The 21443-nt window shown below is 39.5% G+C and overlaps 1 protein-coding gene across 1 annotated transcript in view; it reads left to right on the top strand.

Moving 5' to 3' along the window:
• MYOM1 (myomesin 1) overlaps window positions 1-21443 on the top strand; it is a 141926-nt gene that overhangs the window by 63705 nt on the left and 56778 nt on the right. Inside the window, exons 13-19 of the mRNA XM_082640742.1 lie at window positions 1342-1398; window positions 7085-7209; window positions 11954-12137; window positions 12609-12783; window positions 15646-15767; window positions 16947-17234; window positions 19820-20016. Of these exons, the coding sequence (XP_082496868.1) occupies window positions 1342-1398; window positions 7085-7209; window positions 11954-12137; window positions 12609-12783; window positions 15646-15767; window positions 16947-17234; window positions 19820-20016 (1148 nt within the window). The remainder of the gene's footprint in view (window positions 1-1341; window positions 1399-7084; window positions 7210-11953; window positions 12138-12608; window positions 12784-15645; window positions 15768-16946; window positions 17235-19819; window positions 20017-21443) is intronic.

The raw sequence follows: 21443 nt of genomic DNA on the forward strand, positions 1-21443 counted from the left end.
TGTACTCGGGTTTCCTGTGTTAGAGTCAAAAATAATCTTTTCATATATTTAGCCTCTAAGTCTCAAGGTCAAAATTGTGGTACATGAATTATGCTCTGCATTTGTTTCATGAGAACCAATACAGCATCCTTAATAATAGGGACCTTAAAATGACATTAAAAGAATTGTTGGAATTTCATATTTCAGTCTATACCAGATTTCTCAACCTTGGCCCTATTGACATTTTAGGCCAGGTAATTCTATGTTGTAGGGGGCTGTCCTGTGCGTTGTAAGGTGTTTAGCAGCATCCCTGGCCTCTACTCGCTAGATGCCTATGGTCCCCCCACCCCCTCCTCCCCACCCCCCTCCCCCCAACCCCCATCGTGACAATCAAAATTGTCTCCAGACATTACCACATGTCCCTGGGGGGCAAAATCACCCTAGTTGAGGACTACTGGTCTATGCCATTTATAACATTTTCAGTGTTATTCTTGACCTTAAGTACATGTAGTGGCATCATAAAAATCTAAGTAAAATAATGTCACCTTCTCTCTGGAGACTTTTCTAATCAGGCTCCTTGATTACTCTCCAGTCACTTTTCACCCACTGTCCAACTTCTCTCCCTCTTTCCTAATTCCATCTCATACTTTCATTTACTCCTCTTTAATAAATTTCAATGAAAGTAAGATTTGTTGGGATTGAAAATGAGTTATCTTGCTTATCACCTTTCTGTTTTTGCACACACTGGTGAAAAGTCCCTCACTTGAAGCAGGAGTTGAATCATTCTCTCTTTCTGATGTCTTTCTGATATCACAGAAATGAATTTCCTCTTTAACTTTATACTGCCTGTCTCACTCATTTTCCTTACTCGGGATCTAAACTGCTTTCCTTTGTAAATAACACTTTCAAAATTAATGGAAAGAAATCTCTTTCGTTGAGCTTTACTACAGGATCAGCGCCCCTCTCCCCTTTCATCTTCATTATGACATCAATAACGGCCCGGCTTACAATTGTTCCTGAAAGGTTTCTCCCAACTAAATGCTATCTCTCAAGAAGGGTGAGAGAGCCTATGTGTTTCAGGAGATACATGGGGAACAGTGTATGAACACAGGCTGTTTACCTCACCTGTGTCAGTACAGTTCCGGAAACATGGACTCTAGCAGACTGTGAGTTGTTTGAGAACAGAGACTGTGCCCCCTCTCCCCAAAATACCATGTGCATGCTTGGTAAGACTCACTAAGAAGGTACATAATTAAACTAGTAACAAACCCATGTGGGACTAATCTGGCCAGTTTACCAATTTCTCAGTGCAGCTGAACTGCATTTGTGAATGTTTCTGATTTTTGTATTTATCTCTGTCAGGTCGCCCCTCAGCACCCTGGACTGGACAGATCATTGTCACTGAGGAGGAACCGACAGGTAAAAGCCACGTTTTCCCCAGATAGTATTGCCAGTGCTCTGCTATGCAGTTTGGCTTTTGTTGTGAGGCTAAAGTGTATATTACTTAAGTGTTTTGGAAAGAACATTCTGAAATATTTGGAGATCATGAAGTAACTTACGTTGTCAGAGAATCGCTTTTTTTTAAAGCTTTATTGAGGTATAGTGACATACACTAAACTGCATGTCTGTAAAATGAGCAATGTGATAAATTTTACATGTGCAAACACCTGTGAAACCATCACCGTGATCAAAATAAGGAACATATTCATCATCCCTAAATTTCCTCATACCCCTTTGTAATACCTCCCTCCTGCCCCTTCCTCATCTCCAGGCCATCACTGATCTGCTTTCTTTCACTATCGTTTGTGTTGTCCACAATTTTAGATCAATGGAATCATACTCATTTTTGTCTGGTTTCTTTCACTCAGCATAATTATTTTGAGATTTATCCATATTGATGCATGTATCAGTTTATTCCAATTTATTTATACCTTCACCATTGAAAGCTTCTATGAACCTCCTTGTTAAGTGTTTTTGTGGACATACACTTTCATTTCTCTTGGATAAATACCCAGTGTTTGAATGGATAGGTCATCTGATAGATGTTTGTTTAATTTTTAAAGAAATTGCCAACTGTTTTCCAAAATGGTTGTACCATTTTACATTCCCATCTGCAGTAGTCCAGAGTTTCAGCTGCTCCACACTGTAACCAGTTCGTGGTATGATCAGTCTTTTTAATTTTAGCCTTTCTAATTGGTGCATAGTGGAGTTTTGTACCATGGTGGTATTTCATAGTAGGTGTATAGTGGTCTTAATTTGCACTTCCCTAATACTGTTGAGCACCTTTTCATGTGCTTATTTGCCATTTTTGCATCATATTTGACATCTTTGCCAAATCCAAGTTCATTCAGATATTCTCCCTTTTTTTTTTCTAGACATGTTATAGCATTAGCTCTTACATTTCAATCTATGATCCATTTCAAATTAATTATTTCTATATTGTGTGGATTAAGGGTCTAAGTTATTATTATTATTTTGCATATGGCTATCCAGTTATTTCAGCAATATCTGTTGGAAAGATTATTTTTTTCCCATTGAATTGCCTTGGCACCATTGTCCAAATCAACTGATTGTATATTTGTGGATCTATTTCTGGAATCTTTATTGGTCAATTTTATTTTCTCTACACCAGTACCACACTGTCTTGATTACTGTAGCTTTTATAAGCTTCATGGGTTTTTTTTTGTTTTGTTTTGTTTTGCGGTACACGGGCCTCTCACTGTTGTGGCCTCTCCCATTGTGGAGCACAGGCTCTGGACATGCAGGCTCAGCGGCCATGGCTCACGGGCCCAGCCGCTCCGCGGTGTGTGGGATCTTCCCGGACCGGGGCACGAACCCGTGTCCCCTGCATCAGCAGGCAGACTCTCAACCACTGCACCAGCAGGGAAGCCCAAGCTTCATGTTTTTTTAAAGCTCCACAGTTTTGCAATCAGGTAGTATAAGTCCTCTAATCTTTTTTTTTCCCCACAGTTGTTTCAGCTGTTCTAAGTCTTTGCATTTCCATGTAGAATTTAAAATCAGCTTATCAATTTCTACCAAAAAAAAAAAAACCTGCTGGGATTTCAGTTGAGTCTTTTATTCTTCGTGATTTTCTATCTACTCATTCTATCAATTACTTTTAAAAATTACTTTATTTTATTTATTTATTTTTGGCTGCATTGGGTCTTCGTTGCTACGCAGGCTTTCTCTGGTTATGGCCAGCAGAGGCTACTCTTCGTTGTGGTCCGTGGGTTCCTCATTGCGGTGGCTTCTCTTGTTGCAGAGCATGGTCTCTAGGCATGCGGGCTTCAGTAGTTGTGGCTCGCAGGCTCTAGAGCGCAGGCTCAGTAGTTGTGGCGCACGGGCTTAGTTGCTCCGCGGCATGTGGGATCTTCCCAGACCAGGGCTTGAACTTGTGTACCTTGCTTTGGCAGGCAGATTCTTAACCACTGTGCCACCAGGGAAGCCCCTCTATCAATTATTGATAAAATAGTGATGAAATCTCCAACTAAATGGTGGATTTAAATGCTTCTTGTAGTTTTATCAGGTTTGGTTTCATGTGTTTTGAGGCTCTGTTATTAGATGCATAAACATTTTTATTGTTATATCCTCTTATGCACTGACCACTTTAATGTTAGGAAGTGACTCCTTTTATCCACGGTAATACATTTTCGCTTGGAAATCTGTTTTGTCTGATATGAATATAACGACCCCAACTTTCCTTTGATTAGTGTTAGCATGACATATGATTTCCTTCCTTTTACTTTTAACCTATGTGTCTTTGTATTTAAATCATGTTTCTTGTAGGCAGCATATAATTGGGCCTTGCCTTTTTATGCAATCTGGTAATCTTTACCTTTTAATTGGGGTGTTTGAGCTATTTACATTTCATGTGATTATTGATATGGCTGCATTTAAATCTACCATCTTGCTAGTTGTTTTCTATCTGTTCCATCTATTCATTTGCTTTCTTTTCCCTCTTTCTACTTTCTTTTGGATTAAATATCTTTTATTATTCCATTTTATCTATGTTATCTTATTAGCTATAATTATTTTTTTCTTTTATAGTAGTTTGGAATTTATAATATACATCATATGACAACGTACCTTCAAGTAATATTATCCTACTTCACATGTAGTACAAGAACTTACAGCAGTATCATTCCATTTACCCCTCCTAGCCATGGTGGTGTTGTTATGTATTTTATTCGTTTATATATTATAAACTCTATGATACGATGTTATTATTTTGGTTCAAACAGTCACAAAGCTTTCAAAGAAATCTTAAAAGTATGAAAAAAGTTTTCAGTATTCACTCACATTTTTACCATTTCTGTTGCTCTTTATTTCTTTGTGTAGATGTGGATTTCCATCTGATGTGATTTTCTTTCCACCTAAGGCATTTCCTTTAATATTTCTTGTAGTGCAATCCTGCTGGTTATGAATTATTTTATTATTTGTATGTTTGCGAGAGTCTATTTCGTCTTCATTTTTGGACTATATCTTCACCAGCTATAGAATTCTAGGTTGACAGTCTTTCTTTAGAGGTTGGTCCATTGTAATATAGGTCTGCACTGTAAGAATGACTGCTATCATTTTTTTCCCTGTCATTCTTATTTGTGTTGTTCTGTATGTAATGTATTTTTTTTTCCCATGTCTGCTTTTAAGATATTCCCTTTATCACTGGCTTTAGAAATTTGATTATGATGTGCATTTGTGTAGTTTCCTTCATATCTCGTGCTTGGCGTTTGCAAGTTCCTTGAATCTGTGCATTTATGGTTTTCATCAGATTTGGAAACTTTTTTTCACATTATTTCTTTAAATATTTTTTTCTATACTCCCCTCTCTCTTCTCTTCTTCAGGGACTCCAAATACATGCCTCTTGAAACCACAGCTCAGTGATGCTGTGTTCATTTTTCCTATCAGTCTTTTTTTCTTCCTGTGTTTCATTTCTTTTGTGTTACTTTCTACTGCTATGTCATTAATTTTACTATTCTTCTCTTCTTTAGCCTCTAACCTACTGTGAATTCCAGGCAATGTATTCTTTGTAAAAGACTTTGTAGTTTTCATCTTAGAAATTAATTTATATTATTTTTATATTTTCCATGTCTTTAATTATCATCTTTAATCTTTAGCCTCTTGAACATATGGAATATATTTATAATAACTGTCTTTATGTCCTTGTCTACTAATTCTATCATTTGTGACATTTCTGGTTTTGTTTCATTGACTGATTTTTCTCCTCATCATGGGTTGTATTTTTTTGCTTCTTTGCATACTTGGTGATTTTTTTTTTTTTTTGGCTGTGCTTCGTGTCTGTTGGGATCTTAGTTCCCTGACCAGGGATTGAACCCAGGCCCTCAGCAGTGAGAACACTAACCATTGGACCACGAGGGAATTCCCTGGTCTTTTTTTTTTTTTTTTTTTTTTTAATGAGATGCCAGACATTTTGAATTTATGTTGTTTGGTGCTGGATATTTTTTTATTTCTATAAATATTCTTGAGCTTTGTTTTGGGTAAACAATTTGATTCTTTCAAGGTTTGCTTTTGTTTGGTGGAATCAGAGCAGCCTTTAGTGCAGCCGTAATTTGGCTGAATTACAGAGGTAGTACCTTTCTGAGTACTCTACCGGATGCCCCATGAGTTAGAAGATTTCCAGTCTGGCTGGTGGGAACATGAACTCTCCCAGGTCCTTTGAGAGCTTTGAGAATTTTTCCATCCAGTTCTTTTGTGTGGGTGTTCCCGGACTCAGGTGCTTTCCTTGTATGCATGTGCTGATCAATACTCAGGTGAATACTCCAAAGGGACCCCCTCAAGTCTCTGAAGCCTTTCTCTCTGTGCAGACTTTTCCTCCCCATGACTCTCTCTGTGCACACTTTGCCCTCCCTGGAATTCCAGCTTCTTCTCCTCCACCCAGGGAGACTGCCAGGCTCCACCTGGGTTTCTCTTCCTGAGCTGCTGCCTTGAAACTCCCTCCAGACAGAAAGCTGGGACAGTGGTAGGGCTCACCTAATTTTCCAGCTATGGGGTATCATTGTCCTATGATGATTGATGTCCAATGTCTATAAATGGTCATTTCATATATTTTGCTCATTATTTTAGCTGTTTCACATGGAAGGGCCGCTCCAATGTCAAGAACTGTGGAGGGTCTAAAACTTCACCCTATTTACTAGCCAGCAAGTTTCATAGCAGCTTCATAGATGCTGACAAAAGGCATGAGACTCCCAGGTCAGAGAGAAAGGGCTCTGTTACCCACAGCACAGCAGACAGAATGAGCTTCGTATTCTCACTGGTCCCCCTGCTCCCCTGAGCCCCACAGGGCGATGTGGAGCCACACATGTGGACATTGCCCACGCAGAGATCTGTGTCACAGCTGAGAAAGCTTGCCCTTAGGAAACCCCAGTCTTACAAGGGAGCGGCTCACCAACCTACTCAAAGCTTCTTGGAGAAAGACATTATCTTTACTATTCCAGTGAGAAACAACTCTCTGACCTAGAGCATATACTATTTGTATATTCCAAGGTTGTTTGCCACCCAAGCATACTTGAAAAGATATTCTGTCAAAAAGCTGATTTAAGATATGCAGAAGGGCTTCCCTGGTGGCGCAGTGGATAAGAATCCACCTGCCAGTGCAGAGGACACAGGTTCGAGCCCTGGTCTGGGAAGATCCCATATGCTGCAGAGCAACTAAGCCCGTGTGCCACAACTACTGAGCCTGCGCTCTAGAGCATGCCGGCCACAAGAGAAGCCACCGCGATGAGAAGCCCATGCCCCACAATGAAGAGTAGCCCCTGCTCACCACAACTAGAGAAAGCCTGCACGCAACAACAAAGACCCAACGCAGCCAAAAATAAAATAAATTTATAAAAAAAAGTAAGATGTGCAGAAAACATAACTTGTATCATTGCTACTGTTTTTCAGGACTGTAAGGAAATTAAAATTGTCAAACAAAGAAAGTAAAATTGTGGCTATGAATGAATGAATGAATGAAAGTTTTAGGAAGAATTTTAGAGACAAGGTACTTCTTTTTACTGTGGAGCAGTAATTAGCTCTTCCTCTCTCTGTGACTCTGAGTGTCCTGGGCTTCCCAAGTGTGTGCCCCTCACTCTTCCCTGTTGTTTTTCAGAGGGTATTGTTCCAGGACCCCCCACAGACCTCTCTGTCATCGAGGCCACACAGAGCTACGTGGTGCTGAGCTGGAAGCCCCCCCGTCAGCGTGGCCATGAGGGCATCCTCTACTTTGTAGAAAAGGTAAGACTCTGGGATCAACGTTATACCTCTTGCCACTTCCTCAAGATTTCTTTAAGGAAGTAGAGATTAAATTTCTATTGTGTCCTGAACTTTTTAAACTCTTATAAACTGTGAACTATTTCTATAGAAAAATGTGTATCACACAGAACTTTGCCTTAAAGTTCAGGGGGTTTATGGATCCCTGAGGGTCACCCATAGACTCCTACAAGGTCCACAGACCCCAACTCATAACCCTTCTAAGAAGAGAAATATTCCTGAAACTGTAGATTGCCTCTGTGACACTGTTTTCTCGACACTTTTTCTGTCTCCCTTGCCCTAGAAATGCCTTTTCATGTCTCTGCACATGTCCTTCTGGTAGATGGGTGAGAGAAATAGAAGTTACAATACTTTCAAATTGCTGCAAGAGTGAAGACAGAAAGTCCTCACGTGCTCCCTCGAGCTTGGCTGACACTACTCTAAGTGCCGGTGGGAGGGTGGGGTCAGGGGTTACAATCAAGAAAGATACTGGCTAGTTCTTTCCCTCAAATATCTTACAATTATATTGTAGTTATCTTGGAGAGGGCAGCATACAATGAAGGCCTAAAATGGGTGGAATGATGAGAATTATATGTGAATCTAACCTGTACCCATATTTGAGGGGAGTTCTAATAAGTATTTATACTGAGAAAATGGAGAAAAGCAAGACCTGGACAAGACATTATCTGGGAGAGCTACCCCAGCTGCAAGTGCACAGGGGAGCACCTGCCAGGCAAGGCACAGGGCCCGGGGTGGGTGGAGGAAGTCTGCGCCTAAAGGGATCATTGGTACTGGAAAAGGGCGTTTAAAGAGAATGTGCTGAAACTGAGGTTCAAAATCCATTGTTAAGAAGGTTTTGATTAGGATATAATTGAAAAAAATTAAAATAAGTTTATCTTATCTTGTATGTAAGAACATTTTTATTGGCAGTTATGCACCATTTTTTAGAACAATGAATGAAACAACTGTTTGTAATTTTTTGTTATATTTTATTTTTATAAAATTCTGTGATAGCATGTTAAGGTATCATTTACATTTTGCTTTCATAGCAAAATCATAGAAAAGGTCTTTTTTTTTTTTGCAAAAATATTATGGAGTTCAATTAATTTTCCTAAAGTCCTCTCTTTTACCTTTAATGCTACTCTGATCATTCAATTTCAGAACACCTACTAGATCACCTTCCCTGACAATTATTACAAGAGAATAGAGATCATAGGAATATAGGTGTAGGCAAGCATCTGCAAATTAGGTAACAACATAAAAGCAATATTCAACTATCTTTATGGCCTTTTAATTATTTCTGATTAGCAGCTCTTGAGAAAATTATACTGGAGCTAAAAACACTAGGGGCTGTGGTTTCCCTTTATTAATTATTATACTTTTCTTTGATGAGGACATTTAACTCACATCTTTGAGGAGCTTTCCTCACTTGCTTCTTATCCCTAACAAATCGGTAACAATAAGTGGATCATCTCTTCAAAGTGTAATATGGACATCTTCAAAGAAAGACTGATTTTACCAAAATAATACTAAAAATTTATATTTTTATTAATTTTTGTATTTTCTAGATATTAGCTTCAAATAAAATATAACTTGAGTAGCATTCTTGATTAAAAATATTTTCCCTCGGGCTTCCCTGGTGGCGCAGTGGTTGAGAGTCCGCCTGCCGATGCAGGGGACACGGGTTCGTGCCCCGGTCTGGGAAGATCCCACATGCCGCGGAGCGGCTGGGCCCGTGAGCCATGGCCGCTGAGCCTGCACGTCCGGAGCCTGTGCTCCGCAACGGGAGAGGCCACAACAGTGAGAGGCCCGTGTACCGCAAAAAACAAACAAAAAAACAATTTTCCCTCAATTTTTTTTAATAGAGGACAAGACAAAGAGTGATAAGAGTGATTCACTTCCTGGTGTGTTTAATACACCCTCCCCAGTGAATCCTTTTGAAATGCTCCACATGAAGATAGTTCTGAATAAGCTCTGTGACAGTAATTACCATCTTTCTTAAAATAATGACACAGTAAGAACCTACTACCGAGGCCTTTTCTTGAGATGAGTCAACTTTAGCTTCTGTTGAGCATCTCCTCTGGTCACATAAACTCGAATTTCTCCACGAAAGTCTGTCACTTTTCCAGGCCTAAATACGTGAGCCGGGTTAAAATTTAAATGTTCTTCCAGCACTGCACCTGTTCGTATGGAACAGAAGGGACATTTATGAGTGCGGCATGGGTAAAGAGGCCTGTACAGGCACCGCAGATAGACAAAAGGGCCAGGACATTGAGGTAGTAGGGGAGCAGCACACATCCAGAGACCTGGGGCACATTTACAGAGGAACTATCCAAATGCTAGACCATTCTCCTGAGCCAAGTCTCATATTATCTCTGATGAACCACTTCTATCTAATACGTTGACCTTTCTTAAGGGAGATGTTCCCATGCTCTCGTCCTGTGACGAGTTTCCATCCCCAGGATGTTCACGCCTACAGCAGTGCTGCCTCTTTGGTTACCCCTGTGCTTGCATTTCTTCATGGAACTCTTTACCTGGGATTTGCACATAAAGAATGAACTTGCCTGTCATGGTGACAGGCTTGCAACCAGTTATGCCATGTCTGTGAGCTCTGAAATGGTTGATATTGAGAGGAATTATATAAATTGGGTCTCAGCACTCCCAACCCTTCCATCCTACTGTGTTCTTTTCAGCCCCCAATTTTTCCTCAGATGTCTTATGTTTTCAGCTCTTTCTCTCATTCCCCTATCAGAAGTCTGGTCATGTCAGAGGCAAGGATTGTATTACTTGGTAGCTCTGTTTCTATCAAAGGAATGAAAATAGCTAATGTTTACAAGGACCAGATACTGTTCTAAGCTCTGCATGTGTTAACTCACTTAATTCTTACTGTAATCCTATGAGGGAAATACTTTCATTTACATTATGCCTATTTTGTAGATGAGGAAACTGAAGCATAGATGGGGTATATAATTTGCCCAAGATCACACAACTAGGAAGAGACAGAGCTAGGATTTGAACCCTAGCAGTCTGGCTCAGGTCCATGTATCCAGCTCTTATACATCACTGCCTTTCAACCTTCCCAAGCCTAAGTCTCCTCTGGAAAACCTCAATAATCACACAATATTACCTCCACAGTACCTACTTCAGAGCACAGTTGAGGGGATTACAGACTTACAATGGGGTAAAGTTCTTAGCACACTGAAATGCAGCTACTATTTTTATTATGAAAGTGTAAATGACTGATAAATGTTTATGTGTTCCCTAAGGGAGAAGATGTCAAAATGAATCAAAGCCATAAACTAAAGGATAAAAAGTCTGGGAGAATTCTGTCCCTCAGTGGGGAGCAGATTGACTGGGGGAATTTATCCTCTTTACCCTCCCACACACAACTGACACATTATCATAAAAGGCACTGCAAGGGACTTCAGAGGTTAGCTTGTCAAATTTGCTTATTTTACAGATGATGACACTAATGTGACTTTCCCAGGATCACATATCTCGTTGTTACCAAAGCTAGGACCAGAATCGATGCCTCTGAGTTCCTTTCACCACACCGTATTGCCTCTCATTTCAGGTCAATGAAGATTATGCTGAGTGATGTACCAATAAACTTATTGTCCCCCAAATTTATCATTCTTGACAACTGGTTAGTCTATCACAAGATTTGGATTTCCAGAAAAGTCTCTTAAAACTGTTCAGAAGTTCTGGAGCAAAGTTACTTCTGCTACCTTGGACAGAGCTGAAAGTTAGAATAGTAGGGAAAAAGGATTACTGAAGACTGCTGAGAGTTTTCTTACTGTATTCTGTACCAAAGCTCAAATACACACCACATCCTTCTTTCAGGGGTTTCAAAGTCACTGTAGATCAATTTAATTTCAAGGATAACATATCTTTAAATTGGTTTTCCCATTATTTATTCTAAAATATGGGCAAAAAAATAACATTTTCTTTATCTTACACTAACTTTATGCATTCAGAATTCAGAAAAATTCATTAATTCAGAAACAAAAATTGTTGATTATCTACTATGTGCTAGATAACAATTCCAGGCTCTGGGGTACAGCAGTGAACAAGACAGCTCCCTGAACTTGTTTCACTGGAATTTACTTTCCAATGAAGGAGACAACAAATAAATAATTTAATTTCAAGTGTTGATAAGTGTTTTGGTGAAAAATAAAGCAGAGTAAGTAAAGGATACAGAGAGATAGGAAAGGAGCAAATAAAGCTTTCAGATTGGTAATGGAAGGAGGGTGATCAAGTGGGCCTTTCTGAGGAGATGGTATATGAGCACAGACCTGCATGATGTTATGAGACATTAAATAAAATGCAATTAAAATAACATAGTTCATAGCAACATAATGGAAATTTAAGTATCTAACATAGCATATTAAATTTAATTACCTACCCTAAGAATTAGAAAAGTGTCTGACCCCAAACTATCATCTAAATAAATTAAAGACTTTTGTAAGTAGACCAATGATCTTATTTAGTTAAAAGGGAAGTGAAGTATTAAAGCAGCATATTTGTTCAACAATACAGCCATATTTGATTTAGATAATCCTGTGTACTTCATATGTTTCATACCCCATTTCCCCCAAATCTCTTTTGCAGTCCAACTTGCATAACAGGTAGTAGTTTGTTGGCAGATAAACGAACTTCAAGATGCCTGGCTTAGAGTTCCAGTTTATTCTTTCTGTGCTTTCATTGGATTCCACTGTTCTGGCTGCAGTGTGATGCAGGAACAGAAAACTGGCAGCAGGTGAACCCAGAGCTCCCTGTGAAGTCTCCCCGCTTTGCTCTGTTTGACTTGGCTGAGGGGAAATCCTACCGTTTCCGAGTCCGCTGTTCCAATTCAGCAGGAATTGGTGAGCCCTCCGAGGCAACAGAAGTGACTGTGCTCGAGGACAAACTTGGTAAGTATAGAGTTTGCTTGAGCCACTGTAAACTTATTTAACTTCAATTCAAGAGAGGATTCCAAAGCAAGAATCTTATTGGAATACGTATATATTCAAAAGTAAAAATCATGACATCCTTTTTTCATATTATAAATGTAATTGATGACTGTACTTGACTGATACATTAAAATTTTTCATTATTATGAATTATTATGAAAAGTACACTTCTCCAGGAGTTTCAACAGTATTGCTAATGTATTTTTTTCTGGAAGGGGTTGGTATGTTCTTGGGTGTTTAGTTTCTCATTGTACTCCCAAACTAGCATATTTTTTAAAACATTCTGCTTTAACAAATATATTGTAAAAGAACTGTGTGTTTGACGTGACTACTAGCGTAAAATTTATATATGTGTGTGCATGTCTGTGCATATTGATAAGAATGAATTTCTAAACCACATTGGGCTGGACCATCATTTCCCTCTTTCCTCAGACATCCCCAAGCCCCCGAGCAATATCATCCCAAGCAGAAATACAGACACATCAGTTGTCATTACGTGGGAGGAATCCAAAGATGCTAAGGAGCTGGTCGGGTACTACATAGAGTCAAGCACTGTTGGCTCTGGCAAGTGGGAGCCCTGCAACAACAACCCCGTGAAGGGCATGAGGTAACCGCAATATGCAGGGTGGATGGTGGGGGGAGTGGGGATATGACGCTGGAGCCACAGGGGCTGAGGAAAGGAACGCAGCCATGGACCCAAACAGCAGCACAAGCATCCAGCACAGGGAGATTATTAAAAACATTATGCTCTGAATATCCAGATGAACTTAAAGTTGAACATGTCTACAGCCATACATTTGAAAAAAGGATTACTAATGATATTAAACACTTAGAAACACACAATGCCAGCTATGATAAGAGATCATTTCATAGCTCTTTTCTGATTCTTTCCCTTTATGCTATTTGTCCTTTTTAACCCTCCATTCGTGTTTTAATACCCAGTGTGATACTAGATTTCAAGGATCTAATAGGCTCTAGCGAACATAAATTAACCAGGCATTTTATTTTATTTTATTTTATTTTTACTTATTACTTTTTTCTGGCCATGCCGCTTGGCATTTGGGATCTTAGTTCCCCGACCAGGGATCAAACCCGTGCCCCCTGCATTGGAAGCACAGAGTCTTAACCACTGGACCACCAGGGAAGTCCCTTATTATTATTATTATTATTTTTTTTTTTTCTGCGGTACGCGGGCCTCTCACTGTTGTGGCCTCTCCCGTTGTGGAGCACAGGCTCCAGACGCACAGGCTCAGCGGCCATGGCTCACGGGTCCAGCCGCTCCGCGGCATGTGGGATCTTCCCGGACTGGGGCATGAACCCGTGTCCCCTGCATCGGCAGGAGGACTCTCAACCACTGCGCCACCAGGGAAGCCCTGCCCATCTTTTAATTGGGTTGTTTGGGGGATTTTTGACGTTAAGTTTTATGAGGTTTTCTTTTTTATATTTTGGATATTAACCCCTTATCAGATATATCATTTGCTTATGTCTTCTTCCATTCAGTAAGTGGCTTTTTCATTTTGTTGATAGTTTCCTTTACTGTACAAAAGCTTTTACATTTGCTGTAGTCCCATTTGTTTATTTTTGCTTTTGTTTCCCTTGCCTGAGGAGACAGAGCCAAAAAACTATTATAAGGCCAATGTCGAAGAGCTGACTGCCTGTGCTATCTTCTAGGACTTTCATGGTCTCAGATCTCGCATTTAAGTCTCATCCATGTTGAGTTTATATTTGTCTATGGTGTGAGAAAGTAGTCCAGTTGGATTCTTTTTCATGTAGCTGTCCAGTGTCATAAGTTATGCAGGCATTTCAAATGAGCAGAAAAAAGTATCAACATTTTACAGATTTTGAACATCAGTATGGTTAAATCCAGTGCTGAGGAGATATAAACACCAAAATAAAGACATTCAGAATACTTTGCTGTCTCCTTGTGTCTGTTTCTAAGGTGAGGAGGGTTATTTTTTCTTGCTTTTGAATATTTTATCAACCAGCTTTGCAAGTTGATGATGAATTCTGGCCTGCATCCAAATTCTGAGTCTCCTTTGATTTAGGACCAAGCTCAGAGGAGACTCACCCCATCCCAATTGTCAAGCAGGCTTGTTAGGCAGCTTCTGACTTGGCCACTTCTATGTCCAAGGACCCCCAGAGGATGAGTCGCTCCTTTTGCAGAACAGGAGAGAATGAAGACAAACCAGTTAACAGGAGAAGGCAATATGTTTTGCAAGAGATTCATGTAGCCTGTTTGTGTACTTCACGTTTACTCTGAGTTCCCCACATTTTCTGGGGACTATTTAGAAATTTTCATGGAGGGTAGGCAGAGTCTGCCTTTCCATAAATAGAACAGAGCTGCTCAAGGGCCAGCATCATTTTTTATTCATCTTTGTATCCTCAGTACCTAGCGCAGTGTCTGGAACGCTGAAGTGCTTCATAAATGTTTACTGAACTGAGCTGGCCTACATATGACTACCCTTATTAAATATTTCAACGTGCTAATAGTGATAGAGTCATTAGCAGACCTGTTATTTCCTCTGCTTACAGTCCTCAAGATGCATTAGAATGTTACAGTGATTCATGAAACAGTTTTTCTTTATAGCCATAATAGCTATTAAAGAGTGGGGTTGTTTTATGTGTGAAACTGCCCATGGATTCACACCTCATTATTGGACCCTTAAATGCAAATGACAATTCTGGAGTCAATTACTCAAGTAATTGTACCTTCCATGGCATGCAGGGAGGCAGTGAGTAGGCCTCTATGACCAGGGCAGCCAGTGCCTTACAGCTATAAGTATATCCCTGAAATAGTCATTAATCATGTTATTAATACCACCTATTATTTATTAAATGCCTCCTATAGCCAGGCCCTGTAATAGGTCTCTTTTTTCTAAAGTTTTTAAATTTATTTAAAATTTTTTAATTAAAGTATAGTTGATTTACAATATTTCAGGTATACAGCAAAGTGATTCTGTTTAATATGTATTCTTTCTCGAATTCTTTTCTGTCATAGGTTATTACAAGTTATTGAATATAGTTCCCTGTGCTATACAGTACAAATAGATAAACAAGGGTTGTTTATCTATTTTATATATAGTAGTGTGTATCTGTTAATCCCAAATTCCTAATTTATCCCTCCCCGGCCCCTGGTGCTATATATACTTTATGGTCAATCTTCACACAAAAATTACCATGTAGGCGTTATTATCTCCATTTTACTGATAAGCACACAGAGGCTCAAAAGGGTAGGGTGTTTGTTCAGGGGATAACCAAGACTCCTCATCGTTTGACAGAGTGAATTTAGAAAATTGCCTGAGGTGCCTTCTTGTTTAATGTACATATGTTACCTGCATCTCTCTACATCTTTTTCTTCCTTTTAAAAAATGCATCATTTTCATAAAGCCAGATCATTCCATTAAGCTAACAATCAACTTCCCTAACCTTCCTCCTGGGAAAGTTTTTTTAAAACTTTCTTTCCTTTCAGGTTTACTTGTCATGGATTGACTACCGGTCAGAGTTATATTTTCCGGGTCAGAGGAGTTAACGCAGCTGGACTTAGTGAATATTCACAAGATTCAGAAGCAATCGAAGTAAAAGCTGCTATTGGTAAGTTCTTAGAAAAATGAATTTTTCTAAGTTACAATGAAAGATACCATCCTCTTCAGAAATTGTGTAAAACTTCTAATATTGCTCGATGATTCCATCCTCAGATGATCATTGTCTCTGACTCCAGGTGACCTCTAACCTACCATAGCTGTCATTTTACAGATCTTCATCACTTACCCAGATTCTGTGCATCTGTAGCCTTTTCATCTTCACCAGTCCAAGTTTCCTCAGATATTTCCCATTGTGTGAATCTCCATTCTAAATTCGTGCTCATCCCGGGAATATGAAGTGCCATCCAATTCCATGAGGTGGTATATCACCCGTAACACAGAGCATCTCATACCTAAAAGCCGTTTCATCTGCGGCAGAGCCTGGCTTGTTCTCAGTAACAGCACATTAACCTGCTTTTTATAAACTGCTAAAATTCGTGCGAGACGTGTGTGGTTGCTCGATATGTTTCGTCTCTGCTGGCAAAGTACCCAACAGAATAAAACCAGTAATAAAGTAATTATATGTATGTACAGTGATGTACCTTCCAATCTCAAGGTGGGAAAGGGACCCAGGTATTTCAGGGCAATTAAATTGAAATCTGTGATGTAGTAGCATGTATTTAAAGAGAAAGATTATGTAATATCCATTGTCTTCAGTTAGCACCCCATATTACTCTTTAACATTCCTTAGAATATGTTTGTATTTTAAGGACATAGTGAACATGCTTCTTTGAAGTTGGAAGGTACAGACCATTACTATATCAGTAAGGTACATAACTCTAATTGTTGTATAATCAAGATCTTCAATGTTTGTCTCCTGTTCACTTTATGGTTCTTCCCCCCCCCATTCTGTTGAATAATGGAGCTCTCTCAAGAAATGTCTGAGAAGTGCTTGTTCTTATATTTACGTGGGTCCTGCAAATCAAAATGGTTCCTGTTCTGTCTGTGGTTTTTTTGTTTTCATTTCTTCTATTTCAAAAATATGGAAATGTTGAAATGCTTCCTTGGTGTAAGTTATGTGAAATGTATGCTTTCCATATTTCTTGTGAAGCCAAGTGATTTCCGTTAAACCAAGATTGCTTTTGTTCTGTTTGTGGTGCTAATGTTTTTCTTGTTTGTTCTATGAAGTAAGAGCACTCTGTACTGTGTCCTGGTTCAAAGTGTTTCTGTTGTTATCTGGCAATTGTAGGGGGAGGAGTGTCTCCAGCTGTGTGGCCTGAATTGAGTGATACACCAGGTGGACTAACAGACTCCAGGGGAGGCATGCATGACACCTCCCAGCCAACTTTTAAGAACGATGCTTTGCTTGGTAGCAAACTTAACAAACCTTCACTACCCAGTAGCTCTCACAACCTGGGCCAAACAGAAGTGAGTAAAGTAAGTGAAACAGTTCAGGAAGAGCTTTCCCCACCACTACAGAAAGCAGCTCTTAAGGGGAAAAGTAAGTCTGACCCTCTGAAAAAGAAGAAGGATCTAGGTGAGAGTTGAAACCGTAAAAGCATCCTGTCTGTTTCCATCAGTGTTCTCACCTCTCATTGTCCAGATCACCTTCTTCCATCTGTGTTCACTTTCATCAGTGTTCATTCTTAATTTTATGCTTTCAGTTATCCATTTGTAATACTTTTGTTTAATGAATTGTGAAAGTAATTTTATAGGGGTTTGGCTTTGACACATAATTCATTGTGCTTAATGACAATAGAATATTTAAAGTAATTTGGTTATAGAGTCTCTTTGGTTTAACAAGCAGACACACCTTTGGCCTCATTTTGCTGAGAGAGTTAGATATGAGAGGGGAAGGATTTGATACTCATAGCCTATGGGAGGTCTTTAGAAATATCCGTGTTTGGTAATAAATGGATAGGAAAAATATTTCACAAAAAAGTAACATTTTATCAGGATCATAGTTATTAACTTCTGTTTTTCATCCTCAGGTTTTCAAATTACCTTCACATTTAATTCAAATAAACATAAGAAACAATATCTCTTTGAGTTGTCATGAAAAGTTTAACAGGGCATTATAACTACATATTCTATTATATATGATCCACATTCCCAGAACTGATTTACTTAAGACTATTTATCAGTAAGGCTAATTACCGAATCAGAATTAGAATAGAAAGACTAATTATCAGTAATCGGAATTTTCTGATTAGGATATTTGGTATTTGTGGTTTATATGTTCTAGGAGACAATGTTTTTCTTATCAAATAAAAATGAAATTATAAGTATATACTGGTAAATCATATCATGCCTCTCACCCATCCCCTATATATATCCCACCCCTAACTTCTGTAACCTTCTCTACTTTTTTGACACCTTTATTTGCCCCTTCAACTCAAGATGAGATAGGGTATTCATTTGAGAGTTTATATTCAACATTGCTCTGAAATAGAGAGAGAGAGTAAGAAAGCTTTTCTTTAAAATGTAAATTAAGGAGGTTGGTGATGGGGTGAAGAGAGAAAAAACGTATTTTATTTTTAAAAATCTTTATTGTTCTGAGAATCTTTTTGAATAAGAATGAGATAGTTCCTTTATCTCTGATAATCCAAATAAATATTCAGAAAATTCTTTTTAATGTTATTACACATCTAGTGGATTTCTTTCCACCACCCCACCCTCTCTTTATCAAAAAAACATAATATCAGTAGTTGAGTGAAAGTTTCATCAGCAAATCCACATAAATGAAGAAAAACTCTTAAAACAACATCCAGGGCTTCCCTGGTGGCGCAGTGGTTGAGAGTCTGCCTGCCGATGCAGGGGACGTGGGTTTGTGCCCCGGTTCGGGAAGATCCCGCATGCTGTGGAGCGGCTGGGCCCGTGAGCCACGGCCGCTGAGCCTGTGCGTCCGGAGCCACGGGAGAGGCCACAACAGTGAGAGGCCCGCGTACCGCAAAAAGAAACAAACAAAAAAACAACATCCAAATATTTTTCTGACTAAGCACTAATAAACACAGTGACAGCTATGTAGTATTTTGTGCCATATGAATAATAATCCAGCATCAGGTTTAAAATAATGCAGCAAAAAGTATTATAGTAAGAGAAAAATCACATGGCTGATTGTTCCTGTTTTTAATTTTTTTAATTTTTTAATTTAATTTTTTTTTTGTGGTACGCGGGCCTCTCACTGTTGTGGCCTCTCCCATTGCGGAGCACAGGCTCCAGACGCACAGGCTTAGTGGCCATGGCTCACGGGCCTAGCCGCTCCGCGGCATGTGGGATCTTCCCGGACCGGACCGGGGCACGAACCCGTGTCCCTTGCATCAGCAGGCGGGCTCTCAACCACTGTGCCACCAGGAAAGCCCTGTTCCTGTTTTTTAAAAAAAATTTTTAACATGGCATTTAGCTGAGCTCCAGTATATGATTTTTTTCTGTGTGTAGACAGAGCCTATATAGTTGTAAGGTCTCACAGGGTACATGTACCTGAGTGGTGAAATGCTAACTGTTTGGAAATATATAGAAATTCTTAATAAGCAAATCAAGGCAGAAATTGATATACATATGTCATTTTCCTCACGGAGCAAATGAAAACAAAACCACATAAAGAAACAAAAATATCTTACTTTTTCATGCTATTGCTTTAGGAATGAAGAGGTAGCATGTATCTCTGTCCTAAAATTTAGAGTAGAGATATACAAAGTAGGATGAAAAATAATCAATAAAGATATGTAAAGTATTGAGAAAAAGAAACAAAAATATATATCTTGGGAAAAATATTTCTTCTTATGGGGAACAGATCATTTTTCAGGATATGTTAGTTATATTTTCAGGATATTGTTAGAAATACTAACATTTTGCTGTTAGTATCTCAAAACTCATTCCTCCTTGGGAGTGGAGGGGGCAGGTTCTTTTTATCTTTGGAGTAATAATTGCGGTGCAGTTTTTACTGTGTGTCACCTTTTTTCCTCACAGACCAAATCGATGCTAAGTTACTTACTGGTGTCACGTTTTAGTTTTACACCACAGGACCTAGTGCCCTCATGCATGGCACCAATGAGACAGTTTGATGCAGGTAGAATCATAGAAGCATTTCTATCCACTCATGAGCTCTTCATATTGCAACAGCGGCACCATCTCCACCCTATGATATCACTTGTCTTGAAAGTTTTCGTGACTCAATGGTTCTTGGATGGAAGCAACCAGATAAGACTGGAGGGACGGAAATTACGGGCTATTATGTAAACTATCGAGAAGTAATTGACGGGGTACCAGGAAGATGGAGAGAAGCCAACATCAAAGCTGTCAGTGATGAGGCATATAAGGTAAGTGTGTGGCCTTCAGTAGTGCGGGGTGTCATATGTCTGTTGACACAACACATGCACAAAATGCACACACATGCACACAATACACACACATGCACATACATGCACATGCCCAGCACCTTATCAATGATTCCTGTCATTTCTCCAGTGTCCTTTGCCTGCAGTGACATGACTTTTGTGACAAATATACAAAGATGAATAGAAGTATTTTGGCTAACCAGGAAGTATGTGTATTTTCTGATTTTTACACATAAACATAATTTCTTCGAATATTTAGTATGAAATATATACTTTTTATGAAAACTTTTGTTTTTTACAAAAATTAACTCACAAAGTATCTGTAACAATATGCTACTAGTTTTAAGAGTCCCAGAATCCAAATGACTCTGGATTTTTAACTTTCAATGTCCAAATCATGAAGAATAAAGGGACATGGACCCGATGGCCAGACTCAGCTTGCCCTCTGTGAAGTGGCCCCTGTCATAGTGCTCTGATAGCCACAAAGGGGCACTTCACATGTCCACCCACGAGCTTCCCTGCTACATGTGGGCCTTCACTGCTCGGCCCACCTCAGAGCACCTGAGGGGTCTCACTATTACCATAACTACTGGCTCCCCTCTTTACAGCATCATCAGCTAGACCCAAGTCACCACCCCGTCCCTCACAGAACCCCAAGCCGTGAGAGCAAGAGCAGGGTGAGGCCTGGGGAATGGTGCTTTCCCCAACTCAATGTCACATTCTTTTAAATTAACATCTAATATTTATGAAATATCACACACATACTGAGAATACATAAAACAAAATTTTATTTATTTATTTATTTATTTTTTTTGCGGTACGCGGGCCTCTCACCGTTGTGGCCTCTCCCATTGTGGAGCACAGGCTCCGGACGCGCAGGCTCAACGGCCATGGCTCACGGACCCAGCTGCTCCGCGGCATGTGGGATCCTCCCGGACCGGGGCACGAACCCATGTCCCCTGCATCGGCAGGCAGACTCTCAACCACTGCGCCACCAGGGAAGACCCCAAAATTTTATTTTTAAGATTCTTCCATGTTGGTACGAGTAGCTCTGACTTTACTGCTGTGTATTCCATTATATGACCATCTCACAGCAGACCTTCCCATTCAATTATTGATTGACATGGGGCATTGTAAGCCATATCAAACAATTTAGCTATGAACACTTTTGTACATGCCTGCTGGCACATATGTGCACTAGTTTCTCTAGGGTATTACCCACAAGTAAAATTGCTAGGGCAGAGAGTCTGGTTTATCTCCAACTTCACCACATAATTCTCTGCTGTTTTTCTGAAGAGTATGAGAATTCCCAGTGCTCCACATCCTTCCAGCACTTGGTGTGTTCACACTTTTCCTGTTTTGACAATCTGGGTGTCAAATGAGTCTGAACATCTTCTGTGTTTATGGTC

This window comes from Mesoplodon mirus (assembly GCF_964341445.2).
Source record: "Mesoplodon mirus genome assembly, chromosome: 13".
Lineage (NCBI taxonomy): Eukaryota > Metazoa > Chordata > Mammalia > Artiodactyla > Ziphiidae > Mesoplodon > Mesoplodon mirus.